The sequence below is a fragment of the Panthera pardus genome, unplaced genomic scaffold, assembly GCF_024362965.1.
Source record: "Panthera pardus isolate Hobbes unplaced genomic scaffold, ASM2436296v1 HiC_scaffold_7, whole genome shotgun sequence".
Lineage (NCBI taxonomy): Eukaryota > Metazoa > Chordata > Mammalia > Carnivora > Felidae > Panthera > Panthera pardus.
The window spans coordinates 29713058-29737722 of NW_026527002.1; the positions used below are offsets into that span (position 1 = coordinate 29713058).

The 24665-nt window shown below is 38.4% G+C and overlaps 1 protein-coding gene and 2 long non-coding RNA genes across 4 annotated transcripts in view; 1 reads left to right on the top strand and 2 right to left on the bottom strand.

Annotated features, from left to right (window-relative positions):
* LOC109269416 (uncharacterized) overlaps positions 1 to 24665 on the top strand; it is a 311096-nt gene that overhangs the window by 187956 nt on the left and 98475 nt on the right. The gene's annotated exons all lie outside the window — the stretch shown is intronic.
* FABP12 (fatty acid binding protein 12) lies at positions 13654 to 21763 on the bottom strand. 2 transcript variants are annotated; one of them, XM_053896181.1, is made up of 4 exons: positions 20970 to 21763; positions 19409 to 19581; positions 18464 to 18565; positions 13654 to 15465 (listed from the first exon to the last, which is right to left on the bottom strand). In XM_053896181.1, the coding sequence occupies exons 1-4, from the start codon at positions 21040 to 21042 to the stop codon at positions 15436 to 15438; spliced, it is 378 nt and encodes a 125-aa protein (XP_053752156.1). In that variant the 5' UTR covers positions 21043 to 21763; the 3' UTR covers positions 13654 to 15435. The 2 variants fall into 2 exon arrangements, with proteins under 2 accessions (XP_053752156.1, XP_019308897.1); XM_019453352.2 differs by lacking the exon at positions 13654 to 15465 and adding an exon at positions 15843 to 16867.
* Positions 21766 to 24665, bottom strand: part of LOC128775291 (uncharacterized) — a 46817-nt gene continuing 43917 nt past the window's right edge. Inside the window, exon 5 of the long non-coding RNA XR_008419916.1 lies at positions 21766 to 21947. This is a non-coding gene — a long non-coding RNA (uncharacterized LOC128775291). The remainder of the gene's footprint in view (positions 21948 to 24665) is intronic.

Consider the following 24665-nt stretch of genomic DNA (forward strand, 5'->3'; position numbering starts at 1 on the left):
AAAATCTTTCCTGTCTCAAAATTAACCATTAATAGTGGTTAACGTTCATTTTGAAATAGCAAAGATTTTAATTTCATCAAATGGCTTGTGTCTGGAACATCCAGCTATTTATTCTTTTGTCTTGAGGGGGTTTTTTTAGTGTTGAGAGACAGTATTTTTGGAATTCCAGCTCCTTAATAAAAATTACAGCCAGTACTTACATTGTGCCCCCTATTTATCTATCAAGCAATGTCCTAAGAGCTTTATATAGAATAAATGAACTTAATCCTCACAACAATCCTAGGGTTTGGGCACAATCATTATCCTATCTTTGCAGTTGAAGAGATTAAGGCATAGAAAATTTTGGTAACTTGATCATGGTGACTCATCAAGGTGACATGGCACCCCTTGCTAAATTCTCTCAAATTCCTGATTCCCACCTTGCTAACTTGAAACTACAGTGTAGTGCACTTTACATGACTGGCTTTGGATGTAAACCACCACCGCCCCCGCCCCCCCCCCCCACCAACACTACATGCCAGGCACTGAGAAAGAGGAAGATGTGAGGAAGGGGGATAGAAAAGATAAATTAGAATGTATTTTATGTGCTCATGTAGTTTTCAAACATTGGCTTACATTTGTTACGATCAATTGAAATGTTTTCTATTTGCATGAATTTGTGTTTGGAATGCATGTCTTGCATAACTGTGAAAGAAGGCACAGTAACTATGCTAAGTCAGTATATTCTAAGGGGTGGAATGGGCATAGTGCACTTCTGTGCTCCTCGGAGCTCAGCCAGTATTTGCACATATGAGAAACCTGAAGTCTTTACAGTTGGGGGGGCGGGGGGGGGAGGCAAAGAGGATAGAGACTCCTGTGAGGGTGGGAGTTAGCTCAGTAGCGGCAGCCCCAGACAAGCCTGCTCCCTGCGTGACCAATGCATTCCATCCCCACGAGACCTTGCAAGACTTGAACTCCTCTAGTGCTAGGAGATGGCTAGGGTTAAAGTAGTCATTTTCCAAGCACCACTTGGTTTTAAAAGGGGGCTCCTGAAGTCAGGAAAACTTTGAAAAGCCAAAGAGGGGGAAATGTTGTCATTTGAGCACTCCTGTTAGGAGACAGCACAAGGTAATAGGGGAATGAGGAAAGGGTTTCATGATACCTCTCACATAATTTCTCCCAAATCTATCCTAGGCCCTCCTATATTCAAGGCCTAAATGTAATATATGGATCTTACTGTATCTAGTGTCAATCATTTTAAGAATAACTAACTGCTTGCATTTCTTAAAAACACAATTTTCTCTATTCATACATTTTTCTCCTTTATATCTAATAATTAAGGTCAGTGTATATAAGACTTTATGGAATTCATGAGAAGCTGAATGTATCTAAACATAAGAAATTAATAACAAGAAGAGACAAATCACCACTTTACACATATTAGAATAGCCACATTAAAAAGATCTTCTATGCCAAGGAAGGCAAGGATGTGAAGAAACAGAAACCCTCATACACTGTCGGTGGGAATGTTAAATAGTACATCCACTTGGGAAAATAGTTTGACAGTTTCTTTAAAACTTAAGCATGTATTTACCATAAGATTCAGCTATCCCACTCCTACATGTTTACCCGAGAGAAACAAAAGCATCCATGCAAAAGTCTATGCACAAATGTTCATAGCAACTTTATTTGTAAGAGCCAAAAACTCAGGAGAACCCCCAGAGTATATAAATGAGTGGATAAGCAAATTGTGGTATATTCATGCAAGAAACACTAGAAATGACTGATTGTAATAAAGAGAAATGAATGATGGGTGCACATAATTCTGATGAGTGAAAGAAGCCAGAAGGAAAAGAGTAAATAGTATATGACTGCATTTACATAAAACTCTAAAAAATAAAAAGTAATCTATAGTTATGGAAAGTGTATCAGTGATTGCCTTCAGAAGGTAGGGTAGGGAAAGGGAGGGATGGAGTGGGAAGGAATTACCAAGGGAAATGTGGAAACTTTTGGAAGTAATGATACGATCATTATCTTGATTGTAGTGATGGTTTCAAAGGTAAATGCATATGTCAAACATTAAATTATATAATATAAACATTAGTTTATTCTATGCCAGTATATCTCCATAAAGCAATTATTAAAGAAAAAAAGACCAGTCAGTTTAAAATCTAAACTTTCAAAAATACTAAACAAACATCTAGAAAAAAATAAGAAACAGAAAAATGGAAAATTTGACACTAGATGTATCAAAGTCTGTCAGATAAATCCTGCTACAATAAATGATAGACACAGTAGGTGGAAATGAAGCAAATATGTAATATCTTTCAAGAAGAATTCAAAGGAAGGTTTTCCTGTACAATTAGGTAGAGATAAATGGTGGGAAGAAAAGATAAGAAAGCAAACAACCCTGAAAATCTTGTGAGTCTCTTCCAGTATAGAAAATAAATCTAAAAGATCAGTAGGTCAGAAAGATGGAAGGCTAAACAAACAAACAAACAAAAAAAAAGACGTATAGTAAAAGGAAATGTATCAGCTATCAAGGCTATATTAGAAAAAAAAAAAAGACATTGTTTAAGAGACCCTTTATACTGTACACAGCACCACCTTGAGGGAAACAATAGGAAATACTATTTCATGTGTAATAAAGCCCAATCCATTCATTGATTGTTCATTTACTTAGGTATACACAACACTATTCTAGATACTTGGGATACAAAAAGGAACAAACAACAACAAAATCCCTACCCTCTTAGAGCTTATTTATCAATCAAAAAAAAAAAGCAGCTTTGTTTTCAAATAATTTATAGTTATATGTAGACTCATTTTATAAACTTTTAAAATTATAGTAAGAATTTAGAGGAAGTCTATGTGTCCAAAGTAAACATAAAAGACCATTGTGTTTGTTTTCTTTTCAAATGAGTTTTTACAGAAGAGGTTTGTATAAATCGGGGTTTTGTTTTGTTTTTGTAACACTTCATAGTCAATTCTAAAATTATTTTAAAAAAAACAGTATAGTTGAGGCTGAAGTATAGTTTCTTATCCCTTTTTCAAGACTAAGGTCTATATCCCCCTTCCCTAGCTGCCAGGATTATAGGCTTCTAAACGCTCACAGCTATGACCCCATCCTGGGATGACTGTACCCCACATCAAACAGTCATTGGGTTGTGGCTACTCCTTCCTCCTGGGAGGTGTTTAAACATGGACAAGGGAGTTCTCTAGCCAAAAGCAGTTTCCAGTCTTTGTTTCTGTCTGTGCTTCAGTCTAGATAGAGTCTATTGTTATGTCTTCAAGTTAACTCATCTTTTCTTCTGCAGTTTCTAATCTGTTCTTAATCCTATCCAGCAGATATTTATTTCAGATACTATATTTTTCATTTCTAGAAGTTTTATCTCCCATTTATCTCCTCATTATGCTCAGAGTTTCATTACATCCTTAAGCATTTCAGCATATTTATATGTTTTAAATAATCTTAAGGTCCATGTTTACTAATCTCTGCCATGTCTCGCTGTTTATCGAGGGTTTTTTTTCCCCCCTTGGTTATACATTCCATTTCCTGTTTCTTGTAATATTCAATAATTCTTAATTGGCTGCATGGAGATTATGAATGTAATTCAGTTGAGTGCTTACTACATTTTGTCTTCCTTTAAAAAGTACTTAAAAGAAATTTAAGTTACTGGCCGAGCAGCTTGATCTCCCAAAGTCTGTTTTTGAGCTTTGTTAGGGTGCATCTAACCTCACTGGGGATAGTATACACTACTCTAGGGATAGTATAGCCCATGTTCCAAGATAGAGCCCTTCTGGGGTGTCTTCTCAATGCTCTAGTTGAGTATCAAGAATCTCCACTCTGGCTGGTGAGAGCTTAAACAACGCTCTGCCATGTATGAATTCTGAATTGTTCGGACTACGGCACCCTGGCTATTCTTTTCCTGGCCTCTTAAGTGTCACTCCACTCATGTGCAGCTAAGGATTTTGCCAAGAATAAAAGGGACCCTTAGTACAGATTTCTAAAGCTCCTTTTTTTTCTGTAGAGTGATCCCATCCAGAACCCTACCCCACATCTTCCAACTATCTCAAACTCCCTACCTCCTAATCTCTTTCACCTCAATTCAGTGAGGCCAGTGTGCCTTTCTTGTGATCTCTCTCTCTGCGCGTCAATGAGGGAAGTGTCCGTAGGCAGAAAACTGAAAAAATGGTGGGAGGTCACCTCAAGTGTTTCCCTTCTCTAAGGCATTATGGCATTATATATTTCCTGTATTCCAGTTCTTGGAAATAGCTGCTTCATATACTTTGTCCAGTTTTTTAGTCATTTATCTTTCAAGAGTAAGTACAATTCTTGTCACTATACCATGCTAGAAGCAAAGTCCCCAAATCCCTTATTATCTCATCTGCACATATAACATGGCATGGATTCAAGCTCATTTCAATGATGCATACCCTCTAGTTTTTGTAACATTGCTCTTTAAGAACATGTATGTGAGGTTCTAGTGTTGGAGAGGGCATAGCTTTTCCCCTTCAGTCCTTAAGAAGTGGGAATGAGTGGGAACGGAGGTAGGTTCTGGAAATGGAGAATTGAGAAGAGATGTTGATCCCAGTCAGTATCACAAAATGATAACTCTCTATACTTCTATATGTATATAGGAAATAGTAACTCTTTAGGAAACAAACAAAAAAACTAAACAAACAAATGGAAGGTACTATTGCAAGGGAAGAAAGAAACTGGAACCGAAATTCAAAATTATGCCTACCTGAGCTATTCTAAGTCAGCCAAATGTTTGCAAGTCAGGACCTACCAAGACTTTACTATTTTGAAACACATTTTAGACCTCCCTCAAGGGAATGGACAAACTAAAGATTGCCAAATCCAAGATGTTACAACTTGCATGTAACAGTTCCTATGGTCCACATTTGCTAAACTTGTGTTTGGTATTCAAGGGTCACCACAAGCACCCCCACCAAAAAACAAAAGAACAAAAACAAAAACAAACAAACAAACAAAAAAACATGGGAAGTTTCAATATTTTCTTATAGGCATTGAAATAATTTTTCTAGACTTCCTGAGATCAAATTACTCTCCCATCCCTTCTCTAGCCTTCTAGTCTTCAGTATCTTTTGAAGCAAAAAGTAACACATAAATAGAAATAATCCTGGCTTTAGCCATAATCCCAGGAGTAATGATGAAAGCCTTACTTTTCTTTCAAAACCCTTTATCCAACTATAGTGTTACTTAGTGACTGAGAGCAAACAAAGCCTTTATAATGAGGTACAGTTGGATCCTGGATGTACCATTAGCATTTCCATAACCTCAGGGGAAATTAACTAACTTCTCTAAGGCTTAAATGTAAATGATGGGGTATGCAGCTTGACACATAGTAGGAATTCTATACCAGTCAGAACAAGAACAATTCTGTACCAGTCAGCCACACAACAGAGAGGTTTTAGCGTAAGGAATTGTTGAAGCTGGTATTGGAGAACTGAAAGAGTTGTACGGAAGTATCAGATTGATAGCAAATTGCAGGACTCAGCTACTATCCCTGTGCCTGCAGGAGCAAAGAGAAAGGGATGGGGCTTTAGCATTAAAACTTGGTCAAGGGTGCCTGGGTGGCTCAGTCAGTTAACTGTTTGACTTCTGCTCAGGTCACAATCTCACTGTTTGTGAGTTCTAGCCCCCACATTGGGCTCACTGCTGTCAGGGCAGAGCCCACTTCAGATCCTGTATCCCCCTCTCTCTCTGCCCCTCCCACACTGGTTCTCTCTCTCTCTCTCTCTCTCAAAACTAAATAAACATTAAAAAAAAAAAAAAACTTAGTGGAAGTCTTCTGGGAAGCTGGGACTCAGGCTTCTGAGGAGAGGGCATGTGACTGTGCTGGTATTGGTACCCCTCTGAGTATGACTGGGCAATGGCCAAGTTCACCTTCTGTGTTTCCTTTCTCCCACGGATCACTGTTCTTTTCCTTCAAGTCCTGTGTCTTGAAGACCATTGCTTCATGTAATTAGTCCCTTTTTTTTGTTGTTATTTCAGTGAGAGGTAAATCTGGCCCCTGCTGCGCCATCATGTCCAGAAAGGGAAGTCTCTAATGTTTTCTAAATAAGTAAATTAGCCACTTTTTTTAGATCACTTTAGGTTAGTTCTGTCTCACTCTGTTAAGTTTTTTTAGTAAACTTATAAAATCGAACAATTGTTTTGGCATAGTTTGGATGTAATGTCACTTAATGACATGCATCTTTCTAATATCTAATACCGAAAAGTTTTAAATCATCCTTAACTATCTCCTTTTAATTCAATCAGGAAATCCTGTTAACCCTAACTTAGAAATATATTCTACTACTACTTGCCATCTCCTGCTTCTTGCCATCCCCAATGCCATCCCAGGGCAAGCCACCATCACCACAGGCCTGGAATCCTAATTGATCTACTTATATGCCTGTCTCATTCCCTAGCTGCTTTCGTATATTTACTCAAATGTCATATTTTTTGTCTCTATCAGCATGGCCCCAGCAATATTTCTTCAGGCTGCCAACAGCAGTAGGTTCCAGTGGCTGATGTTGATTTCAATTTCCAGTTTTCCAACCCTCTCAGAACCAACCTCATGGTACCACATCAGAGAAACCGGCATCCATCTGAAGCCTCCTTCCCAGTGGTCTGGTCCCAACTCCACAGGGTCTCTCATAAAGGTAGATCTCAGTATATAGGGAGTGAATTAAAAGTGTCCTCGAGGGCGCCTGGGTGGCTCAGTCGGTTAAGCGTCTGACTTCAACTCAGGTCACAATCTCGCGGTCCGTGAGTTCAAGCCCCACGTCCGGCTCTGGGCTGATGGCTCAGAGCCTGGAACCTGCTTCCGATTCTGTGTCTCCCTCTCTCTGCCCCTCCCCCGTTCATGCTCTGTCTCTCTCTGTCTCAAAAAGAAATAAAACGTGAAAAAAAAAATTTTAAAAAAAAAGTGTCCTCGAGAGTATAGAAAGGTAGATGAAATCATGTGTGGGGTTCTGGGACTTCCTGCACAAATAAAAGAGCTCTGCCTTGATCTGTTGCACACATCTACACACAATTTATTTGGCAAAAGGTCCACTGATTAAAAAAAAAAAAGTTTAGAAATTGCTGGTAACCAAAATTAAGTCAATACGTTGTTGCAGAACTTGGCAAAGTGCTCATATCACAAAATAAGGAAGGTATACCTCTTTGCCATAAGGCTCAAATGAGTCTTTCTGTCAGCAAGAGTCATGTTCTCATCTGATGCTGGACTGGATTAAGTATAGTCACTGAATTCAATGTCCTATCCCGTCAACAATTCTCGTCAAAGTAGTTGTAGGATTGTGACTTCAGTCGTCCTTTGATTTTGTCTGTAGGATTCTGAATGGTCCATGAAGACTAAATCTATAAAACACACCAGTGCTCAATCAGAACTTGGGAAGACTACAAAACAAGACCTTTTCACGTTCCTCATCCTCGGTTCTCTAGTCTCTTAAATGAGAAATTCTATTTTATGATTCTCAGAGCCCTGCCTAGTGCCAAAACCATATTTCCATGACATCTCTGCACTGTGTAAATAGAAAATTTTCCCAAATTCATAATGCATGATGGTATTCTCAACTTTAATTCTGAAACATAGTTCTCATCTATCAGTGCTAACCTAAAACTTATTAGACCTTCTATTTTTCTTAGTCCAACTTCTCAGGTCTCAGATTCTTAGATTTTATTCCTTTTGTTTAGTGCATTGAGCAAGAATTTCCTTGATTTCTATAAATCTCTCTTATATGTGAAATCTAAAAACAAAACAAAACAGATAAACCATAAAAATAAAAACCCAGGGTGCCTGGGTAGCTCAGTGGGTTAAACTTCTGACTTCAACTCAGGTCATGATTTCACGGTTCATAGGTTCATGCCCTACATTGGGCTCTATGCTGACAGTGTAGAACCTGTTTGGAATTCTTACCTTGTCTTTCTCTCTGCCCCTCCCTGCTCGCTCGCTCGCTCTCTCTCTCTCTCTCGAAATAAATAAGTAATCGTAACAAAAACTGAACAAGCTCATAGATCTGGAGGATGGATTGGCAGTTGCCAGAGGTGGGGGCAGAGAGTAGGATAAATGGGTGAAGGGGAGTCAAAGTTTAAACAACAACAAAAAAGAAACCTACCTGGTGTCTTAGTCCATTCTGACTGCTATAGTAAACTACCATAGACTGAGTGACTTATAAACAAGAGAAATTTATCACTCATAGTTCTGAAGGCTAGGAAGTCCAAGATCAAAGCACCGGCAAATTTGGTGTCTGGTCATGGTGTCTAGCAGTTCCAGGCTCTCCCCTTTTAGTGGCAAAGGGGTTGCAGCAGCTCCAGCCATCACATCATCTAAGATTCAAGTTCTACACACAAAAACAAGTTTGTTTAAAACAAAAAATAGTATCACCTGTACTATTAAAAATATTTGTCTTTTAATAATTACTTAAGTTTAATTTGAAAAGAAAAAAATGAGGGAAACAGAGAGAGGAAAAAGGAACTAGTGAATATACAGAAATATGTAAATATACATACAAATATAAAATACAATACAAATAAGGAAGAAAATATGTATAATTCCTACAGGTCTTATTTCTATAACTTATGGTATGATTGTTCATTGGGGCATTTAGATATCAATTTGGAAAGCATAAGACATTAGATGTGTACTTTATACTTACATCAAAATCAATTCCAAATGTATTAAAAATTTTAATGTAAAATATGGAACCATATGAAAAAATAAGAAAAGAGACATGACTCTTTATACACCTTGGGGAGTGGGGGAATTATTGAGCATGACACCTGAGATATAGGTATCCACTGACTTGTCTGCCCAGCAGCCCATCTCTTCTGAAAAACCTCCCCGACCCTCCTATTACCCTCTCTTTCCCTTCACCTCCCGCATAAACCTGTGGTTTGGATAGGAAATGTCCTCTCCTTCTCTTATTCCATCTTCCTGGCCACAGTGGCTGGTCTACAGATGAGTTCCTCATCCAAGCTGAGCCTACCCATCTGGGTCACCCTGAGATTCTTTGCACCCTTCTCTGTTCATGAAACTGAAGAAATGTACATTCTGGAATGGCCTTTGGAGGCATAAAAAAAAAGAAAAATAAAAAGAAGCCTGATAAACCTGTCTCATACAGGTGATAGATAAGTCATGGTTTGGCTCTTTTCTACTTCGTAAATTTTGAGCTCCAAAAGATAATCTTTATAATCATTTAGGGCATGAGAGTTTAGGTAGGGTTCAGATTAGTGGCATTAACTATGCATTATTTATCGCGTTTATTATAACATAGAAAGACTCTAAAAGAAACTTTCATAACTTCATCTTGATTTCTCGAGAGGCATTCTGGCTCAACGGTTAAAGATCATGGACTTGGGGTCACAAAGATCCAGTTTTGAACTCAGACCCTGGTATTGATCAGCTGAGGAAATTCAGCCTCCCTGAGTCTTAGTGTATACTTTTATAAATACTTCACAGAAAATGAAGCATGGATCAAAAGTGCTAGACAGTATCTGGTTCTCAATAGTGACTAAAAAACCAGTGTATTATCATTGTTGTTACCTTATTTTTCATCTCAGATTATTGTCAGCTTGAATTATTCAAATGGAACATTATTTTTCCAAATCTGTCCACTTAGAAAAAATTCAACATTGTTAACTCTGCTGTTTACATAAAACTAAAATATCCCCTTTCTGTAGTGAGCATTTTTCTGATTTCTATTCTAATACTTTTGCCAAATCTACATGAAAGAATGTGATATTTAAAGACCCAAACTTCTCCCATTCTAGGATGAACAGATTGTACCTCTCTAGGAGTAAGTCCACACTCGCTGAATAGTGACTACTGACTCGAACTGAAGGAGTGCAAAGTGCATGGAGGCTGCAGCAGGGAGGTGCACACTCCCTAGGACAGACGTCCTGATAAGGGGTGCAGGAGAGCCCAGGCATGCTTCCTGGGCCAGGCTCCTGTCTTCACTCTTGCTTCTTCTGTCACCCTCGTTGCTAGTTTTCTTCTCTCCTGGGCAAGGCAATTATTCACCAAGAAAGTGGTATTAGCTCCTTCTGTCCAAATGAAAGCATTTGGTTTTTACACTGTTTATAAATTCCTGATATTAATGTGCCAGTGTGATACTTTTTTCACATATCTCTTCTCTCTTGAGTTGGTCAAGGGCAGGGAACACGACTTAGCTCTCCTTCGATCACCAGTTCTCACACAGTATCTGGTACCTGGTGAATGTGCAGTAAATCCTGAATTACAACATCACTTCAGTGCAGTGCTGTGTCTTGTCCAAGTTGGTTGTATGTTGATTGCCAAACCATACCTGAGGGACACTCCATGTCCAACGGTCATAGCGAGTGATGTTTTATTTGAATAGTTCTCAACCAGGTAAAGGAGATAGGAAGAGGTAGGCATGTGGCTTACTTATCTTCCCTGAAAATCTTTGCCTGCTGCTGTTGCATTTTCTTGGGTTTTGTTGGTTGGTTTGAGCACCCAAAGTCTCTAGACTTCATCAAATTGTTGACAGATAATATAATATTAACACCAATATCCCAATGTTATGCTTGCACTTGCTTGTGGAGAATTCCACCCCTTACACAACCCACACCTGCCCCCAGCCCCAGGTGTTCCAGGGCATCATCATTGATATCCTGTGTTCTTCTGGTATCTGATGGTTAATCCTTCACCACAAGGCCTCCTGCGCTGGGTTGTACTGCCTACAAGAAAGAGTACCTCTGTTACACAAGAACCTAATACCAAAGCCAAGAGCACTGTTTGTGAAGCTCCTATAGCCACCCACCCTTCAGGTATGACAGCAGTGCTGGGGTCCATCTCAGTGGAGGGAATGCTTCTTTCCCATCTCTGTGCAGCAAGCTGTCCCCTGGGTCACTATAGCAAGCTGCTCCTATCCCCAAGCCATACACAGGGCCACAGGAAAAGAGCTCCCTTGGCCTCTACCGGTGATCCTGTCTGTCCAGTCAAAGCAGCCCAGAGGATTGTTTTTCTATGCTTTCCATTGTTTTCGTCAGAATTTCAGTACACCAAACAATAAACAAGCACTCTCTCACTTCTACCAGGGCTCCAAGATCCCCTGTGTATCAATTCAGGCAAATTAAGCCGTGACAGGTCACAAACTCTGTGTCATTCCCTGGACCAAACTATGGCATCCTGCCACCATTTTAAGATAAAGGGAAACTTGTTTATTCATTTGTTTGATGTAGTGCTATACTTGATTCATAATTGTACACTGAGAACCTCTTTCTGCTTTTGTTATAGTTGTGAGGTGAATATTCAGGAAACATGGCTTCTGGTTCCAGTTCTTCCTGAAACCATCAGGATAATGTGGAAGTGTCTGTTTCCCCATCCACACAGTGATCGGTCCACAGTTTCTAAAATCCCTCCCTGGCCTAACTACATGAGGTTTGGTGCTAATAAAACTGAATATTCTTGGCTCAGTTGGTTAAGCTTCCAACTTCGGCTCAGGCCATGATCTCATGGTTCATGATTTCCAGCCCCGCATCGAGCTCTGTGCTGATGTCTTGGAGCCTGGAGCCTGCTTCGGGTTCTGTGCCTCCCTCTCTCTCTCTGTCCCTCCCTCTCTCTCTCTGTCCCTCCCCTGCTTTCACTCTCTCTCTCTCTCTCTCTCAAAAATAAATAAAAACATTTTTTAAAAGTTTAAAAAAAACTGAATATTCTTCTTCATGTTGGCTTGTAGTGTGATGGCGGCACCTACTAGTGTTCCCGGTAAAAATAGTTTGCTAATATATTAGATTGTCAGGTGCTGCTCTACTTCCAAGCCTGTGTATGATTCTTTCATATACGGCTGAGGTATAACTTGTGAGACACACTATGTCCCAACTAGTTTATTAAAAACTGAATTTTTTATCTTTTGACCTTCTTCACCCATTTCTCCCAGTGGATGAAGGGGGCTGAAAGGTAAAAAGAAAAAGAAAGGAACTGCAAACTAACTATAATCCAATGAAATTTTGTTAATTATAAGTTTGATCTAAGTATAAATTTTTATTAGTAACCAAGATAGAGGGGCGCCTGGGTGGCTCTGTCAGTTAAGCCTCTGACTTCGGCTCAGGTCATGATCTCGCAGAGCCTGAGTTCAAGCCCAGTGCCAGGTTCTGTGCTGACAGCTCAGAGCGTGGAGACTGTTTCCAATTCTGTGTCTCCCTCTCTCTCCACCCCTCCCCTGCTTGTACTCTGTCTCTCTTTCTCTCAAAAAAAAATTTTTTTTTTAATTTTTTTAAATAACCAAGATAGAAAATAGTTCCTTACATACCAATTCTTGTAAGATGGGAAAATACTTTAGTACTTCCAATAGTCCTTGTGCAACTGATTTGAAATTGCTGAACACTGCTGATTTTAGACAATTGCTCTGGTGTGCACGAAACTGAAAAACCCTGAAAGGCTGACAAAATAAATGGTTGTGTTAGAAAATGCTCAGTGACATTAGCATAGAAGTTTATAACAAAATTTTTCTTTACAGAGTTCTTTTTTTTTTAAGTTTATTGATTTGAGAGAGGCAGGGATGGCATGAGTGGAGGAGGGACAGAAAGAGAGGGAGAGAGAATCCCAAGCAGGCTCCATGCTGATAGAACAGACCCCAACACGGGGCTCAAACTCAGAAACCATGAGATCATAACCTGTGCTGAAACCAAGAGTTGGACACTTAACCAACAGAGCCCCCCAGGCGCCCCTCTTTACAGAGTTCTGTTCATATAAGTGGGTGGTGTAATAATCTAGACATTAAACCACAAATTCTGGACATTTAGGAGGCAGCCCATCTTCGGGGCACTGTGGGTGGCAGGAACCCTGCATGTGCCCGCCCTGCCAACACAATGCCTGAGAGGTGGCAAAGGAGGAGCCCAAGAGGAGGTGGGCGAGGTTGTTGGCTGAACCTACTCCTATAAAAGTGGAAATGAAGCCAAGAAAGGCACCAGGAAAGGATAAATCTTCAGGGAGAAAAGTGCAAACATAAGGGAAAGGGAGAGCAAAGGGAAACAGGCTGAAGTGGCTAACCAAGAAACTAAAGAAGACGTACCTGCAGAAAATGGAGAAGCTAAAAATGAGGAGTCCAGCCTCTGATGAAGCAGGAGAGAAAGGATCAAGACTGATTAGTGTCATATCCCATGTCTTATCAGTGGTCCCTGTCTCCTTTCTTGTGCAATCCAGAGGAATATTGTTATCAACTGTTTTGTAAATGCAAGTTTTTTAGTAGCTCCAGAAACATTTTTAAGGAAGAGGTAATCCCACCTCATCCCATTTTTTAAGTGTAAATGCTTTTTTGAAAGAGGTGAAATCATTTGCTGGTTGTTTATTTTTCGGTACAACCAGAAACTGGTAGGAAATTGAATATGGGAGGCTTTGAATATCTTGGGTGTCAACCTAACATTCTGTAGGTGGGTAATTCTGATATCCTATAACACCAAGCATACTTAATGGCAATTTGGAGTCAGTTGTTCATTTAACATGTCTTGAACATTTTTTTTAAATTTATTTACTTAAATTCAAGTAAGTTAATATACAGTGTAGTATTAGTTTCAGGAGTAGAACCCAGTGATTCATCACTTACATACAACACCCAGTGCTCATCCCAACAAGTGCCTTCCTTAATGCCCATCACCTATTTAGCCCTTTAACCACCCATTTAACCCCCACCTACCTCCCCTCCAGCAACCCTCAGTTTGTCCTCTGTATTTAAAAGTCTCTTATGTTTTGCCTCCCTCTCTGTTTTTATCTTATTTTTCTTTCCCTCCCCCTATGTTTATCTGTTGTGTTTCTTAAGTTCCACATGTGAGTGAAATTATATGATATTTGTGTTTCTCTGACTGACTTATTTTGCTTAGCATAATACATTCTAGTTCCATCCATGTTGTTGCACATGGCAAAATTTCATTCTTTTTTGATCAAGTAATATTCCATTGTGTATATATATACATATCACATCTTCTTTATCCACTCATCAACCAATGGACATTTGGGCTTTTTCCATAGTTTGGCTATTGTTGATAGTGCTGCTATAAGCATTGGGGGACATGTGCCCCTTTAAATCAACATTTTTATATCCTTTAAATAAATACCTAGTAGTGCAATTGCTGGGTCATAGGTAGTTCTATTTTTAATTTTTTGAGGAACCTCCACTCTGTTTTCCAGAGCAGCTGCACCAGTTTGCATTCCCACCAACAGTGTAAAAGAGTTCCCCTTTCTCCACATCCTCCCCAATATCTGTTGTTTCCTGAGTTGTTAATTTTAACCATTCTGACAGGTATGAGGTGGTATCTCACTATGGTTTGGATTTGTCTTTCTCTGATGATGAGTGATGTTGGACACCTTTTCATGTGTCTATTAGCCATCTGGATGTCTTCTTTGGAGAAGTGTCTATTCATGGCTTCTCCCCATTTCTTTATTGGATTATTGGTTTTGGGGGGTGTTGAGTTTGATAACTTTTTATACATTTTGGGTACTAACACTTTATCCAGTATGTCATTTGCAAGTATCTTCTCTCATTCTGTCAAACTGCCTTTTAGTTTTGTTGACTGTTTCCTTTGCAGTGCAGAAGCTTTTTATCTTGATGAGGTCTCAATAGTTCATTTTGCTTTTATTTCCTTTGCCTCTGGAGACGTGTCTAATAAGTTGCTTGGCCTTGATCAAAGAGGTTGCTGCCTATTTTCTCCTCTAGGATTTTGATGGGTTTTTTGTCTCACATTTACGTATTTCATCCATTTTGAATTTATTTTTGTGTATGGTTAAGAAAGTGGTCCAGTTTCATTCTTCTGCATGTAGCTATCCAGTTTTCCCAGCACCGTTTGCTGAAAAGACTACCTTTTTTTTCCATTAGATACTCTTTTCTGCTTTGTCAAAAATTAGTTGGCCCTACATTTGTGGCTCCATTTCTGGGTTCTCTATTCTGTTGCATTGATCAATGTATCTGTTTTTGTACAAGCACCATACTGTCTTGATGATTATAGTTTTGTAATACAGCTTGAAGTCTGGAATTGTGATTCCTCAAGCTTTGGTTTTCTTTTCCAACATTACCTTGGATATTTGGGGTCTTTTCTTCTTCCATATTAATTTTAAAATTGTCTGTTCTAGCTCTGTGAAGAATGCTGGTGTTATTTTGATAGGTGTTGCATTGAATGTGCAGATAGCTTTAGCAATATTTGTTCTTCTAATCCATGAGCATGGAATGTTTTTCCATTTCTTTGTGTCTTCTTCAATTTCTTTCATAAGTTTCTATATTTTTCAGCATACAGATCCTTTACCTCTTTGGTTAGGTTTATTACTAGGTATCTTAGGGGTTTGGGTGTAATTGTAAATGAGATCAATTCCTTGGTTTCTCTCTCTGTTGCTCCATTATCGTGATATGCAACCGATTTCTGTACATTGCTTTTATATCCTGCAACTTTGCTGAATTCACCTGTCAGTTCCAGCAGTTTTTTGGTGGAGTCTTTCAGGTTTTACACATACAGTATCCTATCATCTGCCAAGAATGAAACCAATGAATGTGATACACAACATTAATAAAAGAAAGGATAAGAACCATACGATCCTCTCAATAGATGCAGAAAAAGCATTTGACAAAATACAGCATCCTTTCTTGGCAAAAACCCTCAAGAAAGTAGGGGATAGAAGGAACATACGTCAACAACATAAAGGCCATATGTGAAAGGCCCACAGCTAATACCATCCCCAATGAGGAAACACTAAGAGCTTTCCCTCTAAGGTCAGGAATACAACAGAGATGCCCACTCTCACCACGGTTGTTCAACATAGTACTAGAAGTCCTAGCCTCAGAAATCAGAAAATAAAGAGAAATAAAAGGCATAAAAATTGGCAAAGAAGAAGTCAAACTTCCACTCTTGGCAAATGACTTGTGTTGAACATTTTAAAGTACTTCTATTCCGATGTTGTTTTTGGTAGAATTGTTTCCTAAAAAAGACCACTCCTTGATCTTGGTTCTCCCTGTGAGAATTTTGTATACTCTGTAACATCTTGGTTGTGGTAATCCAGTTTTCCTAGTAACTTTGTAAATGTGCTGTGCAAGATTGAAAATGTGAGTATGTAGTGTATATACTATTAAATTGTTAATTGATGGCATTTAACAATGTAACAGCGCATCAGCCTTGAAGATATGGGTACTTGATATACTGTTAAAGAAAATTTGCCTCCAAATTTTAAACTGGACATCATAGAATAACTTTTAGAAAAGAATCACAACTACATGATTTTTTAGATTATCGGTACATATGTTAAGAATTGTGTACAAATTGAAATGTCTGTACTGATCAACCAACAAACACTCAATTATGAAAGAAAAAAATCCTGAGCATTTAGGACAAAATTCTTTCTAAATACAAATCATTATATACTATAATAAGTTAAATCTGAAATCTGAATCATACCAAAGAGCCTCCAATGCACTTGATTGTAAACTCTAACAAGGCATAGATTTTTGTGTTTTGTTTTCTGATGTATCTCCAGGCCCTATAAAAAGGGTTTTTTTAGTAAATTAATATTATTTTCCCTATTAGGGCAGGTCATGTTGAATATAAAGGGTTAACATAGTATGTCAAAGGAGAAAAAAAATCAATATGAGGTGACTTTGATTATATTATAGGAACCCTGAATATCACTCTGGTTTCCTATAGCTGCCAATACCAAAGTACCATAGAATACAGGTATACAAAGCTGGGAAACCAAAATTGCCAACATTTGTGCGTAGGCTCTCTTGTATTAGCAGTCATAACATTTTACTTTGGAGTTTTATTTAAACAGCCTCAGCAGTCTGTATCACAATTTGGGAGTGCTTAAGAGTTGGAGGCTGAGTTTGTTTGTACTCTCTCATATGTCCGAGTGCAGATAACATTGTTCACGGCACTTTCCTAGAAGACAAAGGATGAGATATATCAGTATTGTTGGTGAAACTGACTTTTAGAACCATGCAAACTAAGTACCATCCATAGGAGTTTTGAAAAGAGATCTACATAGAGAACAATAGATACCAACTGTTAGCTGATTTTGCCACGTGTGTGTGTGTATGTGGGGGGGGGGGGGATGACAAATCACATATTAAATAGGGTATGTGCGGTATATACATATATATTGTAAATATGTAATGTATGTGTATATATATAAACAATACATATACTATAGAAACTTCAGTCTTTATTCAAACATTTTAAATGCCTACATTGAAGCGTTTTTGCGATTTCACATAACCCTACATTTTCAAATAATGACATTGTTACATTGATGTAGTATTTTATGGTTTTTAGAGCACTAATGTATACATAATGGCATTTAATTCTCTCAAAGAAACCATGAAGACATTTCTACATTTTTTTAAGACAAGTGAACTGAATTTGGAAAAGATAAATGACTCATCCAAAGTCATGTAAGTACTGAATGGCAGAGATGGAAATGTACATTTTAGATTCTGAATCTAATATTCTTCCTAATGAACTAAAAACCCATCTGTTTGGTGATTATGCCATTATAAGGGGCAATAAAATCAAGTATCCTTAGTCCTCTACTTACTACTTTGTGAGGAAAATGTACTCTTCATTGTGGAAAGAAAAAATATCCTTATGTGAAGAAATGAAGATAGGTTGGTTGGTTTGTTTGTTTGTTTGTTTGTTTTTTACCTCCACACAATTCTTGCATATTCCCTTAGAACTATTTGATATTATGTCCAAAATGGCTTTTTTATTCATTTTTGTGGAATTGGCAGTTTGGGAAGAAGAATCATTGGCCTATGTCCCTCCACTGTGTAGGGAGAAAGATGAACTGAGAAGCCATCTTCAGAGAGAGAAGGGTGGACTTAAAAAAGTATACTTGGGAATGAAGCCAACCTGGGTTTTAATCCCAGCACCACCATGTTTTTCTAGCTGAATATCCTTAGGTGAAGTCAGTGGCTGAATCTCAGTTTTCTCACCTGGTAAATGGACTAACAAGTCTTACCTCACAGGATTATTGTGAGGAGTGGATAAATAATATATGAAAACATGCAGACACAACAACCACAGAAATGTTAGTTTTTAATTGTGTCAACTCATCCATACACCAAGTAGATACCACTTAAGCTTTGCATTAGTTTAAATTTCCTTTCCACGTGTTTGGTGTTAAACTGGAAAACAGTGAGAAATTAATCCTAGTATGGAGTGAAGGATTAACAACAACTTGAAATCCCTGCTGAAATCTTTATAGCACAAATGCATGCTTGTTTTGGTTTATGACAAGTCAAAGAAGTAGGCAACACCTTTTTTTATGTTCTTTCGTTTTTTTAGTTCCTCAATCCATGCACATTTTATACGATTTATGATCATACATTTATCTGCCAATGTTTTCCCGCATTCTTACAAAGCAAGAGAAAAAGAAAAATCACATTTACTTCCATCATTTTAGAACAAGACATCTGAGTGATTTTATATAGAGGTGTTACAGATGGTGAAAAAAATAATGACAAACAGCTCACTCACCACCACCATTTTCCCATCCGCCACCTTTCTCTTTATGGTGGTCTCTTTGCCATTCCAGTCCTGAACTTGAATCAGAGAGTCATTATCTAAGTTTACCACACTCTGGAAAACAGACAAAACCAAATTCAGCTCAGATCGTCCCATGTGAACACTAAAATTCTGTGAAGTACCAAATTCTTTTCAGCTTTTGTGATGCTCTCAGGTAGTTTTAGAGTGGTGTTTATAGTTTCATGTATATTTTAAGACTTTGCCAACACTAAATTTGTTGGCTGATTCTTCTCGGGGCGGGGGGGGGGCGGGGGGGAGGAGGCTTTATAAGAGTAAAAATATAATATTGTCTTGAATAATAATTAAAACTTTCTTCTCCCTGAGAAATAAGAGGGGTAGATACCCTGTTTCCTGTCCCCTCACCACCACACACACAGAAGATTCTTCAACCCCACAACAATGGTGAATATGTACTATAAATTAGAAAGCAATTCCCATTGTGATAAGTCATGAGGGCATGTGGTTAATCTGTCACTGTGGCATAACCTCACCTATACTGGCTAATACACATTTTATTCATTGTGACTTTATGCTTGGTAGGAAACTGCTACAAAGTAGAAAGGCAGAACTTTGTTTCTGAGAGAAGAATCTAAGGAAATAATTCTCAAAATAGGTCAGCTAAGCATCTGCATCAGAATTGTTGTTAGAAATACAGTTTTCAGGTGCCTACACCAGATATCAGAGCCTGTGAGGATGGGACCTACAAAGAGGCATTTCTCATAAGCATCACAGGAGATTTGTATGCATATTAAAATTTAAGATCCTTAGACCTAGATTTTAGCCCAGGTTGATCTAATACAGACTTTAGATGTGTTTGCTATAATTCATGATTTACTTAGAATGATTTTGAATTAGCATTCTTATGAAATTTATCTAAAAGAGTGTTGAAGGCCTCACCTTGGTTTTATGGCCACCTGGTGTATTTTCCTCAAACTCTTCTCCCAGTTTAAAGGAGATCTCATTATTTTTAAAGATGCTTCTGGTTTTTATAGTGATCAGACCTTCCTGTGTACTGATGGTCACCGTGGGTTTTGCCAGACAGCCAAGTTTCCTTCTGGCTCTTCCTATTCCTAGGAATCAGATAAAAGGACACTATGGTTAAATCCGTCACTGGCTTTGGAAACTCATGTTAGCTGTATAATTCTTTACTAACTAGGTTTGTGAGTTAAACAGATTAAATGCAGCATGAATTCAAGTATCTGAAGCAAGTAGCACCGTTATAAGTTAAAATAGATTATATTTTGCAGAATAAAATTAGTCTCCAGTTTTGGCTGGTGGTCGTCATTTTTCTTTAGTCCTGTAGTTACTGGTCTTGTTGGTTCATGAAGAACCTCTTCGAAAATTTGATTAAAGCTATGAACCATCTCCCTATTTTAAAATGTACTCATTTATACAGACAAAATCTTTTGGCATGAATTATTCAACATCTTTATCTCTTCACTTACATTCTTATATGTACACATATATAGAGTCTGTTTTCTTCCATTACATATTTTGTATTATGCTAAAATACATATAAAATTTACCATTTTCACCATTTTAAAGTGTACAGTTAAGTGGCATTAAGTAAATGTTATACAACCACCACCACTATATATAGGATTTTTTAAAATATAAATCCTCTAGTCTAACAATTATTATTCCACTTACTTTTTCCCCTATCTCTATATCCTGGAGATTTTCTGTGTCAGTCCATATAGGTATAAATTTTTGTTATTGTTACATAATACATAATACTTTATAGAAACACCGTAATATGCCTCATGAACCCACAATGTGAAACACAACAAGTTGTGATATATTAGATAATTATTCCCGAAGATATTCACACCCTAATCCCTGGAACCTGTGCATCACTTTATGTGCTAAAGGGGACTTTGTGGATATGGTTAACTCAAGGATCTCAAAATCAGGAGTTTATCTTGGATCATCCATGTGGAGCCTAAAGATAATCACAATTTCATCGTAAGAAACTTTCCTTATAAGAAAAGGAAAAGAGATGTTAGACTCTAGAAGAGAAGAAGACAATGTGACAATGGTGGCCAGACACTAAGGAGGGCCAGCAGCCACCTGAAACTAGAAAACAAGATCTATTCTGAAGATCCTGTAAAGATTTGGAGCAAATGCTTGCGAAATGATCATTTTTAAAAATAATTATGACCGTTTGCTTTAAATTATTTATGCAAATAATTTGCCATTTAGCATATGGCACATGTATGTTTTATCTGTGTAAATCCACGGTAAATTACGTGAGGACAGGATTCTGCCGATTATAAACTAATGTTGCATAGAACTGCATCTAGGTTCTGAACCAATGCCGATTGTTTCTATGTGATTGCTTTTATATTTCTATTGGAGGGAGGGGCCCAAGATTAATCTGATATCATACAAAGTGAGTGTCTGTGTTATCAAGTCTCCCATTTTTCCTGGCTACAATACAAAAGTAAAAACGGCTCACCCAGCTCTTTCATATATTCTTCAAAATTTTCGCAAGAAATGGATTTCCATGTTCCTTGAAGCTGATCAACCATTCTAAGTTGATCGTAAGGAAAAATAACATCATTAGGAGGAGTATGTTGTTTTTCCCTGAAATAGTGTTAGAACTTGTTTTTCATACAATTTTGGTGGATAGCACAGAAAAGTCAGGGGAAAATATTAGGAACTCTAGTCCTTGTTATCTTTCCTGAATAAGGAAAGCAGGAAAGCTCTCTCAAATGTAAACTGGTCAAGATGAAAATGAAAACAATTTTTGGCAGGACCAGATATAATTTTCCATCTCTAATTTAGGATTAAAAATAGGTTTACAAATTCTAGTTCCTTCCCTAGGAACTGCCACAAACACACATATACCAGTGCGTAAGGGGTGGAACTAGGCAGCTATGTTTATGCCATGGAATCCCTCTACTGCAGGTCTTTGTCTCTCTTTCTCTGGCAAAGGGTGATCTAGAATAAGCCCATTTCACTTGTTGGGATGAGCACTGGGTGCTGTACGGAAACCAATTTGTCAATAAATTATATTTAAAAAATAGAATAAGCCCATTTTGCAGCTGTTTAGAGATCTTATCACATTCTCATTCTTTGATATTTTGAACTAAAAACCAGAAAGACTTCATAGATGGTATTTGACATTTGAACTAAAAAGTTAAATTTAGTGAGGGCTAGAACAATCATTTTAAGCCATGAACATATTGAGCAAGAGAATGGGACATAGAAAAAAAGGAAAGAAATTGTGTTCACACACACACACACACACACACACACACACACACACAGCCTTGTTACTGATGCTTTTCCAGATGCCAGTTCAATTTTCCATGAGCTTAGAGAGTCATCATTGCCATGAGAGCACAAATATCTTCTTAGTAAATCCCCCTTAATTTAGGCTAGGTTTTACTCCTTTCAGTCTTGACTGAAACACTCTGATGTCCTCTGATATCTGTAAGGAATCAGAACAGAGGATAAGGGATATAATAGCAAATACACCAACTAGAGAAGAGGAGACTCCAAAGGTTAAAAGACAAGCACAGCCTTACACATGCCATCAGCCCTGAGAACACCGTTATTAATTCTAGGCAATGCTTGATGTCCACATGCTAACACAGAATTAGTAAGAAAAAGTGAAATTATAAAAAATTTTTAAGACAGAAAAGGAGAATAGCATTTTATAACAATTCCAATTAAAATATTAAATATCCAATATCTATAAATATCTGTTAAAGCACTTTCCCAGGTCAATGGTCTTACTGATAATTATTCAACTAACATTTATGGAACACCCAGTATTATATACCTAATATGAGCTAAACAATTTTGCATACACCATTGATTTAATGTCCCAACGATGGTTGAAAAAGATACCATAGTTTGTTTTCCTTTCTTGTGTTAAGGAGTTTACTATTATAATTTTTTTTACGTTAATGTGTACAATTTATATTTATCCCCACTCAGTTGAATAGCATGAGACCAAGGCCAGGAAATGACTTACCATTGAAGGTACTAAAGATACTAAAATTAAGCACTGAAGTTATTAAAATTCCTAGGATTTTTTTAAAGAAAATGTCAAATATGTTGTTTCATGAGTTTGATGCACACTGATCCTCTAACACAAGGAAAATCACCTATTGGAAATCATCTCCTTGATGATTGGGAGCTCATATTGGGAGCTCAGTATAGGTCTCTATTGCTGGCAGGTTAGACTTTCAGGAAAGTGTCAGTAAATAGAGTCCATGCATGGCCTCTGTCTCTGCCCCTGTGGTTCTCTGTTCATGTGCTCATCATGCCAATTCAAAGACAGCTAAGGTGCATTAGCCTGGTCATGTGTCTACTTGGTTGTTCGCTGCCTATTCTGTGAGAGATGCTTTCTGGTGTCCATTAATATGTGAGTCAAAAATCTTCACACCTTATGCCCGTTCCCTTAAATACATCCACATTCCTTGATGCTTCAATTTTTCAGTCCTGTCCTTCCAGACCTGCAACCAACCCATTAAACTATTCCCTCTACTCATGAGTATGTCTTCATTCTCACCTCAGGCCACTGCTCCATCCACACAGAATGAGTAATAGGCACACCACTCTGAGCTTTGTCCATTGGGACCATTTTTCCTCACCACTATTTTCAAGTCCCCTCCCACTCTGAGTGTAATTAAACCACTGCCCGTTTTGGTTTTCATCCACACAGTAAGCCAACCTGCCCATAAAACATGTTCAAGCTCTTCCTATTCCATAAGCTGGTTAGATGAGCCCCCACATAGTGTAGGAATGATCTGAGGGACGGGTGCTGGTACACCCGTGGTGGGTGATATGAGGATCTGAGTCACCTGCTCATGCAGTTAACTCATATCTTCTGGTCTTGCTTAGCCTTGATCCCACAATTTCAATCTTGTTTTGGAATGTTGCTGGGCCTGCCTGAGTCTATGACTCTGTGGGTCTGACAGAACCTAGCTCATAATGGACAGTTCCAGACACATGGTTACTTGGTTTCTTACAATCAAGAATTCTGCCTCTGCTAGGCTCCGGTGACACACCGGAACACAGGTGATACACATGACACACAGGGACTCTTTTCAAAAAGCTTGTAAGTTTCAGAGCAGCTGGGTGGCTCAGTTGGTTAAGCATCGGACTCTTGATTTCAGATCAGGTCATGATCTCACGGTCATGAGATCAAGTCCACGTGGGGCTCCACACTAAGTATAGAGCCTGCTTGAGATTCTCTCTCTCACTCTGCCCCTCCCCGGCTTTTGCGCCCCCCCCCCAAAAGAAAAAAAATAAAGCATATAAGTTTCTGTTGCAGACGGCATTGTCTTGCTCCAAAACCCCAGAGGTCTGTTTTGTGATGCCACACTGCATATTTTCTCGTCACTAATCCTCTGCTGGCCTAGGGTTTGCCAGATCATACGATCCAAGGAGCAGGGCTGCTTGTACTGCAATTCTGACTTTCTGCTCCAGTTCTCATTCAAAGCAGGGAGCTATTCCTGTCACTCAATATATGAGCTGGAGCACATTCCTAGATGTGGAATATGTTGCACCAGAAGCCAAAGGAATTTTGTTTCCTTCTTTCTGGTACAAAGGCAAGATGCAGCAATTTGTCTTTTGGAAGAGTTATCCTCACTTGGCCTGACCCAGCTGGATCCCTAAACACTTTACAACGGTGGAAGTTCACTCAGTTGCCATCAAATTAAACTCCTATACACTGTAACACATATGTCTTACCAATGTCTCCGAGTGCTAGCCATTCTTGCTCATTCACCTTATCAACAGGATGTGTAGGACGTCCAGACGGCTCAGATCTCATCTGATCATATTATAACAACAGAAGTTAACGTAGGCCCCAAACAAACCTGTAAATGTATATTGTTCCATGTAAATACAAACAGTTTCTGTTCCTTTCTCTGATCTTTCCTGATTGGGATCAAAAAGAATGTCATACAGTATACCCGAGGCCATATTAATCTGCACCAGCGAAGATAACACATCTAGCATAGTAGCCATAATTGGGGCTATTATTTGAGTTTGCAGTAGCCTACAGTCATTCTCCGAGATTCATTTGGTTTCTGCAAAGGTCAGACTGGTGAATTAAATGGAGCTATGATATGGACCACCTCCCGCTTCATTCTTAAGATCATTTAGAGTAGCATTAATTTCTGCCACACACACC

Excerpts from the sequence above, each read along its gene's own strand:
- FABP12 (XM_019453352.2), bottom strand. The coding sequence starts at position 21,042 with ATGGTTGATCAGCTTCAAGGAACATGGAAATCCATTTCTTGCGAAAAT. Across the intron at positions 19,582-20,969 it reads AGAATATATGAAAGAGCTGG|GAATAGGAAGAGCCAGAAGG; the intron begins GTGAGCCGTTTT and ends TCTGATTCCTAG. Across the intron at positions 18,566-19,408 it reads CAGGTGGCCATAAAACCAAG|AGTGTGGTAAACTTAGATAA; the intron begins GTGAGGCCTTCA and ends TCTGTTTTCCAG.